Genomic DNA, 17095 nt, shown 5'->3' on the forward strand with positions numbered 1-17095 from the left:
TATCTGGACTTTTTGGCTGCTTTCCAGAGAGCATCTCTCAGGGCGCGGGAGGAAAATTGGAGAATGATGTTCCGTGGCGTGGTCTTATTAATGTCCCTCCTTCCAAGTCTGTGCACGATGTCGAGTCCTTCATTTACCTTGATGTTTTCATCCAGTAGGGTTTTCTGGCAGATGCTGATGACTTTAGCTTTCACATCTTCGGCGTTGTTTTCTGGAACCCCGGCCAGCCGCAGGTTCCACCGTCGAGAATAACGCTCCAGCTCTTCAATGCGACTTTCACAGGACCCCATGCGCTGTTCCCCCATTTTAACTTTTGTGTCCATCTCCTTCATTTTAGTTTTCATTTCCTTCAGTTCCTCCGAAAGGAAATCAATAGTTTTTTTCAGACCCTCAATTTTCATACAGTTCTCCCCCACCATCTTTTCAATGGAGTCAGATCTTGAGTTAATGAGGCAAGAGAGTTTGGAAACAATGCCTTCAGGGTCTTCGATTTCAGAAGCTTTACCTTTTTTCAGAAGTGGGGACTTCAGTGGCGTATCAGGGAGGGGGGTCAAAGTGAAATCGTCAGCTTCCATTGAGTCTGTTGCAGCCGCTTGGTTAGCATAGTTGTGTGCGTCTACAACACAGCCTTTTGTGGGCAGACTTTCTTGCTCTTTCCGTTTATTTTCGGGTTTTGGCATGGTGGTGATATTAATATACGGTTGTTGTTGTCACAGTCTTTTTAATTTTGGCTTTAACAAGGCTTTTTAAGCGGAGCTCGAGCGCGAGTGTCTTATTTATTTGTTACATTTAGTGTGTGTGGGGAGGGAGAGGGGAAGAATGTGAGGGGAGGGTGGAAGAGAGTAAAAGGAAAAAAGGTGAAAAGGTGGGGGATACAAGCACTGATTTGACTAAGTTATTAATTTAAGCTGTAACAATTATACCAGATCTGCTGGAAAGACGAATGTTACATCAAAGGTGAAAATCTGACACTAAGATGAGCGAGAAAAAAAAACTGTCCATCAATACACTGTAGGTAAGGAGGAGGGATGAAGCAGACAGGGAGCAGTGTGGCAGTGTGCACGTGCACGTGGGGGTGGTGATACATGCATGCTGCCGACGTGAACCGTGTGTTCATAAGGGGAACCAGATCCTACCCAGCCAGACCAGGAGAGGGGAGGAGAGCCCCCCAGGCCAGAAGCCCCCCCAGCATCCGGACCCAGGCAGCCCGGGAGGGGAGGAGGAGGGGACCGCCCACCCCACCAGCCAGGCACAGAGAGGGCCCCCCTACAGGGGCCCCCCCAATGCCCAGAGGCACAAGCGAACCCAGTGTCCGGCCCCCAGGCCACAAGACAGGAGCGCTTAGCCGTACCAGGCGGCAGCCATGGGGGCCACCGGGCGCCGGACACCGAGACAAAGGCCAGGGACGAAGCCAGGGCCCCCGGAACCCAAGAGCCGGCCACCACCCGACCGGCGCCCCGTCCCCGCAAGCCAGCCCAGGCCCGCGACCTTAGCAACCCAGGGATCGCCACGCACCCACAGCCACAGCCACCCCCCTAAAACCCTACGCACTACCACCCCCCCCGCCATAATATCTGACCCCCCCTCCCCAACCCTCTCAGTGCCCTCCCCTCTCTGTGATGGGGAGGGAAAGCCCCAGAGGGTCCCAGCGAGCCAGCCCCCAGGTCGGTCCTACCCATGCACTCACACACACATACTCACAATCATCTGGTTACCCTCCCTACCCCCGCCGCCAAGCAGCAACCCCCCCCCCAGCCGGCCGACCCCCAGCGCCGCATGCCCGACCCCTCCCGCAGCCGACAGGACACCCAGCGCGAGTGTCTTACCGAGACGCCATCTTGGCCGACCCCCCGTTTAAGACTTTTAACAGACTCATTTTACGCTGAGACGCTGTCACTTTAACCCAATGCATCATGGGAGATGTAGTGATGGCAGACAGACTCTCTTGTCTGAGCTTCATGGTTTTGTTCACTTGTTCCAGTCTGACACCGGATTCTGTGGAAAGGTACAGCGATAAAGAAGAGCTTTAGCTGGTATTTATGTTGGAACTGAGAGACTTTATCAACAGAATCAGAACAAGGAAGTGAAGACTTTAACCACTTCTGATTGGTCAGACTGATGACATGTGATTAAGCCTCCAAGAACTATTGGTGGAGACAGTTAAAGGGGCGGGACTTTCCTGAAAACAGCTGAAGCTGAGGCTAAATCGCGGCACCCTCATTCTTATCAAAATGTCTTTAATAGAATCAAATAAACACAAAGAAAAAAGTATTTTATGATCTTTCATATTCCTAACTACTCAGTGTTTTGTCAGGATGTTTGGATGAACACAGAGCTGATATCCTGAGGATGGAAAATATTTTCAGATCAGTGAAAATGGGAAATAGAAAGCCTTTATTGCCATTTTACCTGGTAATATGAAATTCAGGTACAGTTCTCTTCAAAGTGGACGGTCAATACAGATGAATAAATAGAAAAAAGAACAACTGAGGAGATAAGAAGCACATTGACTTCTCGTTTTCCCACAGCCATCTTTGTTGAAAGCCAAACATTTCTGAACTGTATAAAGGCGAAAGCAGGACTTCAGTTTCAACTGCAGGAGTCAGACCTGCAGGTGTTATGACTGACCACATGGTGTCACTGTTGTTCACGGCTTCAACTGCCTCAATCACACCTTAAAAACTCTTTCTTCAGCATGGATCAAATCAAGTGATGACATCATGTCCCATCATGCCTTGCAGGCCCAATCTCAAACATCCAGAAAAACGTTGAGGCGGCAGCGTTTTCTCTGAGCTGCAACCTGGACCTACAGGTTCGTAACGGCAAGTTGCTATGGAAACACGCCATCAGGCCATTCATCCTGGTCACGGAGGAGCTCACGGTCAGTCTCATGAAAACCTCATGTGGATGAAATGCTGCAGTATGATTATGTAAAATTATAGAGAAACGTGTCATTATTCTCTAACTTGCCTTTTTGCTGATTTCACAGAAATAAGGTGAATATATTTAAAACCAAACTATCAAAGCTGGAGCTAAAAATACCGTTGAGTTTAGCTGTTATTTTTGAAGTTGTTTTACTTTTTCTATAAGAAGCTTTTTCAGAAATACAGAACTTTGAAAGAAATTTAATGAAAAATTAGAAACAATTAAAACACTTTCAGTATTTCTAATTTCACTATGTTAAGCTTAGCATAAAGATGTTTATGAACAGTTTTCTAATCTTAAAGGCAGTTTCCTCAACTTAACCTAAATACATTAATATTTTCAACACTTAACACCTTTTTAGCGGTCTGTTCTTTTCTTGATTTGACTCTCGTTTTTCTGCTGTTTTGCTGGTTTATTTCCTGTAGACTTTAGATTTCCCTCAGCATTTGGAGCAGAAAGACACTGAGGATGACCTTCTTTCAAATCAGGCTTTTCTGCGTGAAAATCAGCCAACTGTTCTGTCTGATTGGTTTATTGTTTTTTTCTTAAGTTCATGTTCTTATATTTATGAGTTTCTTTACTACTTCAGAACATTTTTAAATCTGTATGTTTTTTTCTAAAAACACCTCAGTAGCTGTCCGTTTCTGTGCACTCGGGTCTTCCTGATGTGGATCTCTATACGAAGACGCAGGCGATGCTGTTGTTGGAAGCAAAGGTCCGTCTTTCTGCTGCTGCTGTAGGGCGATCAGGTGGAGTTTGAGTCCGAAACCAGGAGCATCAGCCAGAAGTTCCAGAACATCAGAGACGAAATGGTCCTTCAGTACGGATATGAGCGATTCAAGCCGCCAGCAGGCGGGGGCGCCAACAGCACACAGGAACAGTTCAGCATCAGGACCAAGATGCAGTGCGACAGTAAGGTCCAGCCATTTGTATCACAAACACCACCGTTCTAGAAAAACTGTCCAACAACGTTCTGTGTGTGTTTTTGTGTGTGTCTGTGTGTGAGGCCTGGTGAATGAAGGCGTGCAGCGATGTGCCGGATGGTTCGACAGCAGGTGGAAGGAGTGCATGGCGGTGATCCCCGTCCCCGTCATCAACCACATCCTCTGCGTCTCCATGAAGTTCCACTTCCTGTGTGACATCATGAAAGGCGAGTCAACTGCACCGGTCCTCCCAGACGTCGTAGCTCCAATATTGCTCGCCATTTTTTGTTGCACCGCTAATGTTAGCTTGGGGTTATGGTGCGGCTGTAAACTGGTGGGAGAGAGTGTAATCAAAGGCATGATGGGAAATGAGGGCAAGCTCACTCCACGCCAACTGTCCCGCCCACAACTCTGAGGTGAATTTCTGATGAACTCCTGCAGAAACTATGTCTGAGAAAAAGACTATAAAGGGTTAAAGCTATAGAGCAGGGGGGCCTTCTTTCTTCTTCTGTTCATCTGTGTTCCTCCTTCAGCGTCTCCTCTAAAGATTTCTGTTGGTTTGTTTGGATCATTTCCTTCAGATTCAGACTTTTTTCTTTTTACATCCTCAATCAGAAATGTGAAGGAACCTCGAACCCCTAAACTGTTTCGTAAAAAATAACACTTTGAACGTCCATGTGATATTCAGACAAATGATGAGGTTCAGGCTCCAGAACTGCTGAGAAAAACAAACCTGAAGTTCTATGAATAGAAACAAAAGAAGAGTTGAAGGACACGTGAGAAACGCGCGACCGCAGAAGGAAAGTCCTGCAGACGGAGGTCAGAGCTGACGGGCGTCCTCTCCGTTCTCGCCGGCAGTCATGACCCCGTGGTGCCGGGACAAGATTCCTGTGGAGGGAAACTTTGGTCAGCTGTTCGATCAGCTCAACGTGTCTGTGGACCTCCTGTCCAGAGAGTTCAGCACCAAGCTGGTGGTTCAGGTCAGAAGCCCGTGCGCCTCCTGCCGTTGGTCCTGAGGCCCAGTGGAGTTCTAACGTGACCTTCTGCAGGAGGAGCAGCAGCAGTCCCTGCTGGATGGAGCTCAGCTGGACCAGAACTTCACTCAGGCCATCAAAGAGTCCTTCCTGGGACTGATGAAGACCACTACACAGATCCTCAGTGTCCTGCAGATCCTGCTGTCCCTCACCTTCATCACCATCTTCATCCAGTAAGTTTCCCACTCAGATATTCAGCTGCCCTTCATCACCACGTTGTCTTCCTCTTCTCTGTTCCTCTCTCTCTGCAGGGCCTTTGATTACGTCAGATGTTACAGGAGCGACATTTGTTTTGACAACGTTTACATCACCTCCTACTTCAGATGGGTCGACGCCCGCAGGAGGAAGGCTGTAGGATCCTCCTCATCATCAGTAACTGCAGCCCATCGTGATGAAGAGTCTAACTACAGTGCTGCATTTAGGGGAAGCCATTCCTGCTGCCTCTGAAAAAATCGGAGAAGTTCATCGACCCCGTGAGTCCAAGAATCCATCAGGAGGAGCTGGGACAAGTGGTGCGTTCAAAACAGCTCGGTTAATGCAGCTTTCATCAGCAGTTAGAGGTCAACATGAAGTTGACTTTGAGGGAGAAAAGTCAACTTTTGTTTTCTGAGTTTAGGAATAACGAGAAAGTTTTCCCCCTGTTCCCACCGAGGTTTGATGGAGAGGAAAGCAGGCCAATCAGAACACTTCCTGCTTTCACCCTTTGATGCCACCTATGTGGTGGGCGTTCAGAAGCACGGGCACGAGAACGTGCTTTTAGCATACGGTGTTCACACTGCAATGTCGCTACCCGATACTAGCGCATGTACTCACAACTAGTGTGAGATGCCAAAGCGGTGCAGATCTGGTGAATCTTGTTCTGGGCCTTTTCTGTCACAGCTCTATTCCCATATTTGAAAGATAGAATCAATCATCCGTCTCTCCTTCATCATCAATTTTCAAACGGTTTGAAAAGTACGCTACCCATTCGTCACTGATTGGTCAAAGTTCAACCAGTTTCACTTTGTAAGGCGCGCTCAATAGTTCAGAAAAACGTACTTGCGTAGCATCGCGTGTTTTCATAGGTTGTGTCCTACTTTCTTCTATAGTGCGTTCTCCATTTTCTAGTGCTGTAGAATCTACAATTCCCAAATATAGAGCCCCAGAAATTTCCCAGAAGTCTCTGGTAAAAACCAGTGTGCATCCATGCTCAGTAGATCGGCGAATATAGACCACAATGCATTGCGTCAGAGCAATTTTTACCCAAAAAAAGGAATTTAAATGTATTTTTTTAATAAATCATCAACGTTTTAATCTTCAGAAGACAGTGGATCATAAATAATCGTCTCAGAATGCTCATATTAATTAGATTTTAACTGTGTGAAATCAATGACGTCATATCCGCCGTTAAAAAAAAAAAAAGTAGTGAGCGTGGCGTCCAAATGGCTTTTTTAAGATTCTTTTAAATTTAGGGCACTTCAAAGTCCCACTATATAGTTTTCTAGTTGTTAGGGGTCCGGGTGGGAATTGGGACACGGCCGTAGCCTTAATGCTGGAAGTGGTCGCTTGAATAGGCGTTTCCGAGCCCGGTTGAAGGTAGGACAAGACCGTCGCTATCGCAGGAGACGCCTCAATAACACACGCTCTTTGATGCACCGTAAATCCTGAACCATTTACGCAAATAGTGGAATTAATTCAGAATCTGATGAAATTACATGAATTTCCTGAAGGGCTAAAGTGTTACGGTAATTTAAAGAACACTGGATGTTTGTAAAGTTCTGGTGATATCCAGAAGCTGCATCCAGTCTATCAGTGAAAAAATAAACTGCATCCACTGCTGCCTGATGCAGTGCCTCTTCTGCCAGCATCAGTGCTTCATTCCTGCAATGACCATGAGACCCTCGCGGCTGCGTTTACCGTCTGTGACCCGGACATTAGGTCAGAACCACAAACATGGCGTTTTCTCCTAAGACGAAGAGATTTGTTCCTCCCACGACCATCGATGTATGAAACTAAAGCAGGCGTTGATGACATTCATTTCATGCCCACGTCTCTCACAGCGGGACAGCAAAGGCCTCGCCTGAAAACGTTTGTGTCGCCCGTTTGCAGATGGCGGGAGCCTTCCAGGTGGCGTCCCTGACCCTGCTGGTCTTCATCCTGCTCTCCTTTGACTTTGCTCTTTTCCACGTCATGGACATCGTCAGCAGACACACCGTCACCCAGTTTAACCTGATCAGTAAACACACACACACGTTCCACGCACACACTAAACGCAGTTTTGGATCCTCCTTAATCTATAACTCCGCCCACTCTCTGCAGGTCATCACCAGGTGGACATCAGAGTGGGCGGAGACTCCATGATAGCCCGCCTTCTGAGGACAACAATCTCCGCCTTCAACAGTTCATCCAACCTGAACATTCAGACTGACAACCAAGGTGGGTCAAAGGTCCCAGAGGTCACATGGCACCTCCTGGAAGGGAGGGGGCTTAAGGCAGCCTCTGAGTATGGTTCAGAAACCTGGGCCTCCTTCAATGTTTGGTTGTGATAACTTGCAACAATTTGATTTAAACAGAAGATTAAAATCTTGTTTAATTCTGAAAATCCACATCTATCCTAAACTGTCAAAGTAAATCCAGGTCTGGAACTTCTTCAGTGGTTCTGAAGTCTGAAGTCTGTTCAGAACCAGGTAAACCAGGAAGCGCTGCAGTTCCTCTGAAGGCCACTGGAGGCAGGTTACAGTAGGGAGCCATTGACTCTCATGATAAATAAAGCTTTTAGGTTGTTAATGTTTTAGGTTATAATTTTTGTCTTTTTCATGGTGACACTAGGGGTCAAACTAAAAGGTAATTCAGCTGTTTTGGTTCATTTTCAGCACAAACGTGAGCATTTTAGGGCCTTTGATTGTTTGTGATTGGCAGGTGGGTCAACTTGACCCACCCAGTTGTCCTTTTGGGAGGTCGGGGAGGTGGGCGGAGCAAACCACAGTCTTCTATTTTGTCATTCAGAGTCCAGAGGAGACGATTATCTGAATGTCTGTGGAGGAAAGCCAGTTTATACTGTTCAGCTAGAACCCACTAGAACCTCAGGAGGTGCAGAAGTGAAGCTGACCAGCTGCTCAGAACCTGTCAGATCTTCAGCTGCGATCGCCGTTTTCACCGCTGCTGTCTGAAGTCACATGTCTCTCACCTTTTTTTGCCCCCCCTGCAGCCTGCATGGCCCCCCACTCCCCCCTGTCTGCTGAAGTGTACTTGAGCTGTGCCGGTTGTGTCCTTTTGGCGGCGCTGTTCACCTGCCTGCAGGTTTACACCAACCGCCTGCGGCGAGCGATCGCAGCCTTTTACCACCCAAAGGTACAAACCTGTCCTCCCCCTTCAGTACTGTCCTCTTCCTGATTCGCTGACGTGAAACCTCGCCTGACTCCGCCCTCATCCTTATTTTGGGCCACAGGTTCCCAAACGATGAAAACAAACGGTCAACGGCGTCAGTCGCAACGGCTTTGAATTCAGTTGATCTGCTTAGGACACATTCATACTTGTTTAGTAATATCCTTAAAATGTATTTTCAGTTTTTAGTCTCCAAACTAAGAAAACAGTTATTTTTCATTTCTGAATCCAAACAGATTTAAACAAAAAGACGTTTTCATCTTTGGTCCAAACTCTCTGCAGCTTTTTGAACATCAACTTAAAGTTACAGACTGTTTGATTTAAAACTTTAAAGCTGGAGAGGAAAGATTTGCTCACAGATGTTTACTGGATTCAAGAGCTTCTGTTTGCAGTTCTGATGATGACATTGACACTCAGCCCCCCCCCCCCCCCCCCCCCCCAGGGAGGGAGGGGCTACTTTAGGCTGACAGGTTGTGAAGAGCAATACTTCCAGTTTTTGTCAGATGCTCCTAAAGCCCAGCAGCTGTGGTTTCATGCATGTCGTGAACAGAAAGCTTTCACATCGCTCAGGTTATCTTAACATCCTCACCCAGAGAGCAGGATTTCCAGGATGAAATAAGAAGGTCTGCATGAACAAAAACTCCAGCACTTCTGGAGACGGGGGGGGGGGGGGTACAGCAGTGATTCCAGGACTGTGATGTCACTTCCTCCTAAGAATGAAAACACTCACACTATATGCCTGAAGCTGAGCTGCAGTAAACCTGAAAGCAGATTATTCAGAGTTTTATGACAACTGAGCTGATGGGCTTAAAGGTGGGCAGAGGGGGAGGTGTTGAACGAGGGGGGGTGAAGCTACAGCGTTTAGCGTCAGCGTTTACAGAACGGCCTGCAGCAATTTGACCGCATTTTTCATCTATGACCACAAACGTGGCGTTTAGCTCCGCCTTTCTCTCTGAAGGAGCTGTGAGTGAAAATCAGTGTTTGGATGTTCACGTGTGTCTGTGAACAGCCGCGCTCTGCAGGTCTAACGCTTCTTAACTTTCAGGCTAAACATGTTTTGGGCAGGATGATATAGTGGTTGCCATGGTAACAGAGAGGTTTGGCTGGAGGTGGGATTGTGTGTGAGTCCTAGAGTCGCAGTAAACCGCTCCATCTAACTGCTGTGTCTGTCAGAGGGAGCAGAAGAGGGTGCTGTTCCTCTACAACCTGCAGCTGCACAGACGAACGCTGTCGACTGAGAGGACGCACGCCGCTGGACCGGGACACAGCCGGACGGTGAGCCTTCCCAGATTTTCTTGACTTTTTGTCCGCTTGGGGCTCCACCTGGACATGGTTTGAGGTCCGTATCCTCCACAGATCTCACCCATCAACCCTTCTTCTGTCCGCAGGTGTTTCAGCGGCTGACCAGGTGGGGGCGCTGTTTTTGCCTTCACCACAATCAGAGAGCGAGTCACGCTGAACAAACGCACTACGCCGGCAGCTGAAGAGCGGGAAACGAGCGGCTGGTAGCCGCCTGATGGCATTAAAATCTGACACTACGACTGCGGTTCTGGTTCTGTTTCTTTCCTCCAGAACTGTCCAAACTGATATAAAACCAAAACCAAAATAAAGGGATGCTAAAAGGATTTTTCAGCCGCGACATCAACGCTTCAGATGAAGCTGCTGGGATTTTAGATTCAGAGAGATGAAAAATCTAAAAGGAAGAATTTTTTACATGAACGATCTCTTGAAGAACAAAATTTGTTGTAGACCTAACATCAAACCACAGATCCACAGTATTTCATTAGAATCCCTGCATGAAGACCAACACCAAGAACCTCATCCTAACAGCCTGGTTCCTCATGACAACGGTGGAATCCTCTCTTCAGGTGAACTAATGGAAGCTGACGGCTCCAGGACACAGAGGTGGAAGCAGAAACCAAGGTTTGCTGCTGAAAGAGGAGCAATTTCTGGTAAGAAAAAGCAGAAATGATGAGAGGAGAGTTTATAGAATAACCTTTAAATGGAGCATCCAGTGCTCTTTCGTCAGAAGAAGAATGGACAGCATAACAAACCACAACTGCTGTATCGGTGTAATCTGTTTGTGTGACGCTGCTTTGAGTTTACAGCAACATTTTCTCTCTGTGTTTGAAAATAGTCTGTCAGCTGTTGATGAAGCAACGGTTGATCCCCCCCCCCAGGCCTGCGATCTCCATCCGATTAGCCCGATGCACAGGTGAGCAAGCAGCAGCTAATCCTGTGCAGCTCACGTGCAGCGCTCGCTTCATTCAGGCGCCACACACCGCTAATCCTCCTGAAAGCAGCACGCGTCCTGCTGCCTGAACCCCACCGGCTTTCCTGCTGTGAACAGCTGATTCACAGGAAACACGCCTGAGCCCGTGTGTCTGCAATGTTCCCTCAGAAGCTTCATTTAGCAATACAATGCTCGTTTTCACATCGTTCAGCATCTGTTCACCTGTTCATATTTGATAAATACTCAGATGCTTATTGATTAATTCAGCATTATTGATTGCCATCATGTAGTTTAGTTTAGTCTGTGTTTTATTCATTGCTTCAGTTGTTTTCAGGAGGTTTGGGGATTCTCGTCATTTACAGATTATTTTAACCTTTAAGTTCAGTTTGAACAAATAAAGATATTATCATTGGTATGTAACCTAGAGATTGTTTTTTTTAGCTCATCTTTGAGTATTTTCGTTCATATAAATTCTTCTGTTTCCTTTCATCCCCCAAACATCAAATATGTTTTGTGGAAATAAAACAAAATAGAGATAAAGATAGTTGCAATGCAAAGCTTCAGTTCTCTGAAGAAAGAGTGATAGATTTAAAAACCATGTTTGTGGTTTTACTCAGAATCTGAGGATGTTATTAAACGGTTATTATTCAGAGGAACATCCTGATTTTTCTAATTCCCAGGCTTTTATTTTGGTAGCTAACCGGAATCACGGGGAAATCGTCTTCGGTTAGCCTCGGCCACTTTCGGTCGGTAAGATGACGTCATCCTGAAGTCCTATAAATGCGGGTGTTCCCCTCACGGCTTACTTTCAGCGCCCCAAGACTGGACTAACGGGGTCCGGCAGTGTCCAGACAGGACCAGCGCAGAACCACACCGGTCCTCCGGGTTCTGACCGGTGTTTCCCGGCACGAGCTTCCCGCCGCATTTCTAGAACCGATTAGCGGTCAGTGAGTCCAGCTCCCGTCCGGCTTGGCAGCGGTCCCGACTCGCGATTTTGCTTGAAGGCAGTTTGTCCGGTGAGGGAGGCGCTATGGAGTTCCGGTGGAGGCTGCCCCGGTGTTCCCTCACGGCGAGGTAACGGGAGCCGGAAGGGACCGCCTCACACGCACGCGCGCGTGCGGCAGCTACCTGTTGCCGGTGGTCGGTGGCGCAGAGAAGATGAGGAGCTCCGCCGGGCTGCCGCCGCTGCTGCTGCCGCTGCTGCTGCTCAGCGGCCGTGCTGCCTTCACGGCCTGTCGGTCCCTGAATGCAGCGCAGGACCGGCGCGTGTCCGCTCCGGACGGTACCGACGGTCTCACCACTGCGGCGGCAGGTAACGGGATTTAAAAATGAAGAAAAAAGATTTAAGGAACCCGGGAAAACATGAACTTCACGATGCAACTATTGTATCTGTTTACTGTTAAATGATTGTAAAAAACGACACATTTTTATTTAGATACAACAACTGTCATTATTATTATCGTGCATACAGGATTCATTTTTAACGAGTTTATCCTCAAATGAAGTAAATCCAGTGAAAGTCATGAGACCTTCATGACCCGCTGAGCTTCAGGTAAACATCAAAGTTACTCTGAGCACAGGTGATGCTGTACGTTTTTGCGTTTTAATCTGAAAAAACACCTTTCAATCGTCATTTCCTCCTCAGGTTTAACACATTTTCTCTGAACTTTAAGATCAACCGGACAAGAATCACAAAGAACAGTTTCTGTGTGTGGCACTAAACTCTGGAATGGCTTAAGTAAAAAGCTGCAGGAATCTTCAAAGATTCAAGAAAATGTAGAAAGAAGCTCAGATTACCATTAAAGTCGTGTCATGTAAAAAAAAAAAAGATAAATCCAGGCCAATGGATACAGCATCAGCATTAATGTAGGCCTGATCAACAACGTGTTTGTAGGCTCATAAGTATGGAAGCAATTCTGTAGCATAATTCAAAATAAAAGTCAAAACCTGAAATGCTTTTTCATTTTCAAAATGAAACTGCAATTTTTGACTCAAAAAGAAAAGTAATCCGCTGATCGCTTTTTCATTTTCTTCCTCAACATCGCTTATTCTGTCACTTAATTAAAATAATAATGAAAATGGTTTTTGACATTTCACTATCAAAAAGTTCTCTGCTAAATGTGTAGCAAAATTCATTTAGAAATGTCTAATTTGATGTCAGGAGCCGGGGCCAGGGCGGTTCATCTTTGTCTCACTTCCGGGTTCGGGCTTTTATTTTGTTAACTCATGTTCTGTCTTCTGTTGGTTCTTTAGGTAACTTACCCCGGTCTTCACCGGCACCTGTTTACCCACCTGTTTTCATTTATGTGTGTGTATATAAGCTCCTGTTTTGATTTCACTTGTCACCGGATCGTTGTACTTGTTTGACCTCGGTCTCTACGAGCTTAAGAAGCCTTCCTTGGATTAAAATATCCTTTTGATTTGAACTTCTGCCGTCCTGCTTTTGTGTCCGAATTCACACCCCTTGACATTTGACAATTAAAATAACTGAAATGCTTTTCATTTTCTAAATGTAGCTGCATCAAATGACTCAAAATTCAGAGGAAAAATCAATATTTCAAAATGCTTTTTCATTTCTATTTAAAACAGCTTATTCTGTGTCATAATTAAAATGAAAATGCAAAGAGGGGATTGCATTGTCATTTTAACATCCAGCCTGTGAACATTGTCGCATTATTCAATTCCACCTAGCATTTCCAGAGGGGAGGGGGGGCGATGACGTCACTGCTGTCTTTGTGTGTCCGGCTGCTAACAGACTCATGCTAGCAGCAGCTGTGTGTTAGCGGCAGAGGAGACGGCTTTGTGATGGTTGTCAACTTCTGCTGATTGTCCACGGCTTCTCTGGACTACGTAGCAGCATTTACGCCTTCCTTCCGCGGTCCTCCTCCGGACGCACCGCGGTTCGTAAAAGCTTCCCGCTGAGCGCGTGTTGGTCCAACCAGCAAACATTTAGCATGGTGAAACCTGCTACAGCTGTTGATGGCTCTCCAGCTGTCATCCAACAGCAAAATCAGCAGGAAGCTGCAGGAGACTATATTCTAGATGTGCTTTATTACAGTTATGATTATTATTAAGGGCTCATAATTGTTTAAATCCGTGCGGTCAGTGCTTTTTTCCTGGCTGCAATCATTAGCTGTGGAGGAACTTAAAACTCTGAACTCTGAGCATCTTGGATGGAAATATGTGGGAATTCCATCAGTCTTTATTTTGTTCTGGACACCTCTGGAAACACAAATTCATGATGGTTTCTCAGATCGTAGCAGCATTTCCGCCTTCGGGGATGGGGAGCTTCAGATCGCGGAGCTTCGCGCTGCGCTATGCGAAGGCGGCTGCCGGTCCAAAGACAGAGCATCCGTAGGTGGAAATGCTGCTACGTAGTCCTGAAAAGCTGTGGACAATCATCAGAAGTTCACAACCGTCACAAAGCCGTCTCCTTTTTGAAAATGAAATGTCAAATACAATTTTCTGTATCATTTTAATTAAGTGACAGAATAGGCAGTGTTAAAGAAGAAAAGGAAAAAGCATTTTGGTGGATTGCTCTGAGTCATTTGATGCAGCTTTATTTTGAAAATGAAAAAGCATTTCTGGTTTTGACTTTTATTTTGAATTATGCTACAGAATTGCTTCCATACATAAAGACTGAACTACCTCAAAAATTAAACATCTAGGCTGGATGTGTTTAAAGTTTAACGGTTACTTGAATAAAAATGAAGAAATACTTTTGAAAAAGCAAACTTCACCAAAAGCGATGTCCCTGAGAAACGGGTTGATCATCTGAATGAAGTTCTGGTGTCATCCACGTTCTACCAGTGGAACCGGCAGCTCACTGCCCCTGTTTCCTCAGGCGCGGACAGACGGCGGCGCCCCCTGCTGGCGAAGACCCGCCCCTTCATCCTGGTGGACGGACGGAGACGCAGCCTGGCTCAGGCTCTGCAGGTCAGAGGTCAACACTGCTTCAGCGCTTTGAAACACTCATACCGGCCAAAGGGGCCTGGCTTCATGCTGCCCAGGCCAATGCAGGGGCCCCCCAACCAACAGGGGGCCCCAGAGGGAAACCGGAAGGCTTCAGCAGCGACGGCTCCTGGATCTGTGATCACATGAGGTTGAAGTCGTCAGAGCGGCGTCTGGCAGCCGCTCGCTTTGTCAGCCGATGATGAACCGCCGGTTCCTCTGAGGCAGAGTAGGAAGGGGGGGGTATGCTTTAAGAAGGCTGCTTGTCCCGGCAGATCATTTACTCTGAACAGAGCTGGGATGCTCAGAAATCCAGACTGATGCTGGGAGACATGTTTGCTCCAGGAAGGGAGGCGGCTGTCGGTGCAATCACCGCCCGGCAGCTGCCAGGAAACCATCAGTCCTGGGATGTTTCCAGCTGCTGTCATCAGGTCTAGTTCACAGTTTTCTGAGCAGGATCCGTCTCTTTTAGACCGGAATAAACGATTTTCTATCCAGTTCTCTGAAACAGTCGATGGTTGTACTTCATTTCTGAACAAAACATGGCGTTTTTTCTATAACATTAAGTAATATTCTATAAACAGATGCTGGTCAAATCTGATTATGGAAATGTTTTTTTATTATCGATGAAGCATCACTGTTGTTATGATCCTGAAGTATTCAACCATCAAAACAGAATCAACATGAAGCAAACACAAGAGCAGGGTGGATTTGTGTTTTCATGCTGGAGTTTGTCCTCTGAGGGACTTTTTCCCATCATTTCTGTTTTCTCTCAGCCTGATGCTGAAGCAGCAGGTGCAGAACTCCATTTATTTACTCCCATTGGTTTTTTAGATGCAGTTAAAGGAATCTGGTTCAGCAGGAAATGAGAAACATTTTTCATCTTTTCTGAAACTAAAGAAAGGGACTTGAAGCCTTCAGGAGCTGTTATCACAAAGAGGCCAGGCTGCTGGGTCCTATCGGACATTAAGGTGGGGGGGTCCGCCTCACATTCCTGTCAGGCGCGGCGGCCAGACGAGGGGGGGCGCAGAGGAAGGAAGAGGAAGGTTTTCACCAGAGCTTCCTGCAGGAGCGCTGGTGTTGGAGGACTTCCTGTGCAGCTGACAGAAACTCTGAGATCATTTCCCTTTTTGAAAACCCCCACCTCCTCCCGGTGACCCCACCCAGCCCAGAGGAAGCGGAGCTGCTGGGGGAGAAAGTGTCTGCGGTGTAAATCATTCAAGATTAGGATTAGATAATCCTGAAAGAGGCTGAGTCAGCAATTCTATAAAACGGAGGAATTTCTTCAGAAGAATCTGCAGCAAAACCTCCAGAATGTAGAGAAGATGAAGCAGCTTCAGCAGGAGAACCGAACCCAAGAGAACCGAACCCAAGAGAACCGAACACCAGGAGAGACGGGTGGAGATGCTCGGATCTGTGAGGGAATAGAGCTGGAAGTCAGAAAATCCAGGAAGGAGAAGCTACAGCGGATCCTCAAAGCTTCAGTCTGTGGTTCTTTATGCTGAACACCCCCCACCCCCACCCACAGAGCCAGCTCCCAGTTTAACATGACTCAGCCAACAAACACCCCCACCCTGCTGCACAATAGTGTGACCCCTCCAAAGTACAGAGGGTGGAGAAAACAAACACGCCTCGGGGGGGGTTTTACACCCAGCACGCCGCCTTTCTGCTCCTCACTGACCTCTGATGAGGAGGAGGAGGAGGATGAAGACTCTGAACTCCACCCGACTTTACCAGAACCTCCAGGATCCGGATGCATTTTCAGAAATTCTGAAGCAGAGACGTTTTTCTGTTTACTGACCTGGACCTGCAACATTCACAAATGTTTTAGTACGACTTTGTGCTAAAACCTTTGATGGACTGTTGGAGCATTGTGGGTAGTGTAGTCAGGAGCCCAGCGTACTGATGCGTACTTCAACATAATGGAATAAACGGCGGGAGTGTTGTTTTGTTCTTTCTGTGTTCTGCAATAATCAAAGGTTGATTATTAAAAGAGGAGAATGTGAAGAACGACACAGTTCCTCAGAAAAACTTACTTCCCATCAGCCCCTTTGGCCAGTTGTGTGGCACTTGGCCCCTCTAGGCCTTCTGGGTAGTCGTATTTAATTTTCTGACTGTTTTGTTTGCGCTCTGTCACCTGGTACGGTACGCCTTATGGTCCAAAAATGTCTGTTGGTCCCTTAGCTTTCATTCTTTTATTTGGTTAATATTTCATTTGAACTTCCATTTTTCTTTGATTCAGAGATGGAATTCACAGAAATATTAGAGAACGGGCGTTTCACTCAGGAAGATCCTCTGGACTAAACGCCTAAATCCTCTGAATACGTCATCATTGTGTACACTGTGCCTTTAGTCTTTTGTTTCCACATCTTCTAAGTTGTGTCTAGAATTTGGTGCTGGAATTGGTGGCATCGTTTGATCGTAACATTGTGAAATCCTGAGGGGAGGGCTTTAGCAGAAGAACCCGGAGAACCAAGACGTCCTTCAAACCTTCAACTTCTTTTGGGAGTTCTGCTGTTGGCTCATCCTGCTTCCTTCTCCTCCTGCAGAGGAGAAAGCCAGACACAGTCAGACAGGAAGTGTCTCTTCTTCAAAGAACCGCCCCGTTAACAGACAGGAAGGCACGTTGATTGGACGGCGGATGCACTCAGCTCCGCCCACACCCA

At 46.8% G+C, this 17095-nt stretch overlaps 2 protein-coding genes across 10 annotated transcripts in view; both read left to right on the top strand.

Annotated features, from left to right (window-relative positions):
- The window catches only part of dcst1 (DC-STAMP domain containing 1), a 17500-nt gene extending 7714 nt beyond the window's left edge, over nucleotides 1-9786 (top strand). For 2 of the 3 annotated variants that reach the window (XM_020710526.1, XM_020710530.1), the window contains exons 4-15: nucleotides 2742-2881; nucleotides 3666-3837; nucleotides 3932-4075; nucleotides 4707-4828; nucleotides 4898-5055; nucleotides 5134-5233; nucleotides 5305-5394; nucleotides 6971-7097; nucleotides 7181-7297; nucleotides 8070-8212; nucleotides 9419-9520; nucleotides 9634-9786. In XM_020710526.1, the coding sequence (XP_020566185.1) occupies nucleotides 2742-2881; nucleotides 3666-3837; nucleotides 3932-4075; nucleotides 4707-4828; nucleotides 4898-5055; nucleotides 5134-5233; nucleotides 5305-5394; nucleotides 6971-7097; nucleotides 7181-7297; nucleotides 8070-8212; nucleotides 9419-9520; nucleotides 9634-9729 (1511 nt within the window). In that variant the 3' untranslated portion in view covers nucleotides 9730-9786. The remainder of the gene's footprint in view (nucleotides 1-2741; nucleotides 2882-3665; nucleotides 3838-3931; nucleotides 4076-4706; nucleotides 4829-4897; nucleotides 5056-5133; nucleotides 5234-5304; nucleotides 5395-6970; nucleotides 7098-7180; nucleotides 7298-8069; nucleotides 8213-9418; nucleotides 9521-9633) is intronic. The other variant, XM_020710527.1, reaches the window with a different exon arrangement.
- adam15 (ADAM metallopeptidase domain 15) overlaps nucleotides 9661-17095 on the top strand; it is a 22933-nt gene continuing 15498 nt past the window's right edge. For 5 of the 7 annotated variants that reach the window (XM_023964483.1, XM_020710520.2, XM_023964484.1 and 2 more), the window contains exons 1-3: nucleotides 9899-10197; nucleotides 10383-10460; nucleotides 14323-14414. In XM_023964483.1, coding sequence (XP_023820251.1) covers nucleotides 9930-10197; nucleotides 10383-10460; nucleotides 14323-14414 — 438 coding nt within the window. In that variant the 5' untranslated portion in view covers nucleotides 9899-9929. Of the gene's footprint in view, nucleotides 9751-9898; nucleotides 10198-10382; nucleotides 10461-11151; nucleotides 11791-14322; nucleotides 14415-17095 lie in introns of those variants that run through there. The other 2 variants (XM_023964487.1, XM_023964486.1) reach the window with 2 other exon arrangements.

The sequence above is a fragment of the Oryzias latipes genome, chromosome 16 (genome assembly GCF_002234675.1).
Source record: "Oryzias latipes chromosome 16, ASM223467v1".
In the NCBI taxonomy this organism is placed as follows: domain Eukaryota; kingdom Metazoa; phylum Chordata; class Actinopteri; order Beloniformes; family Adrianichthyidae; genus Oryzias; species Oryzias latipes.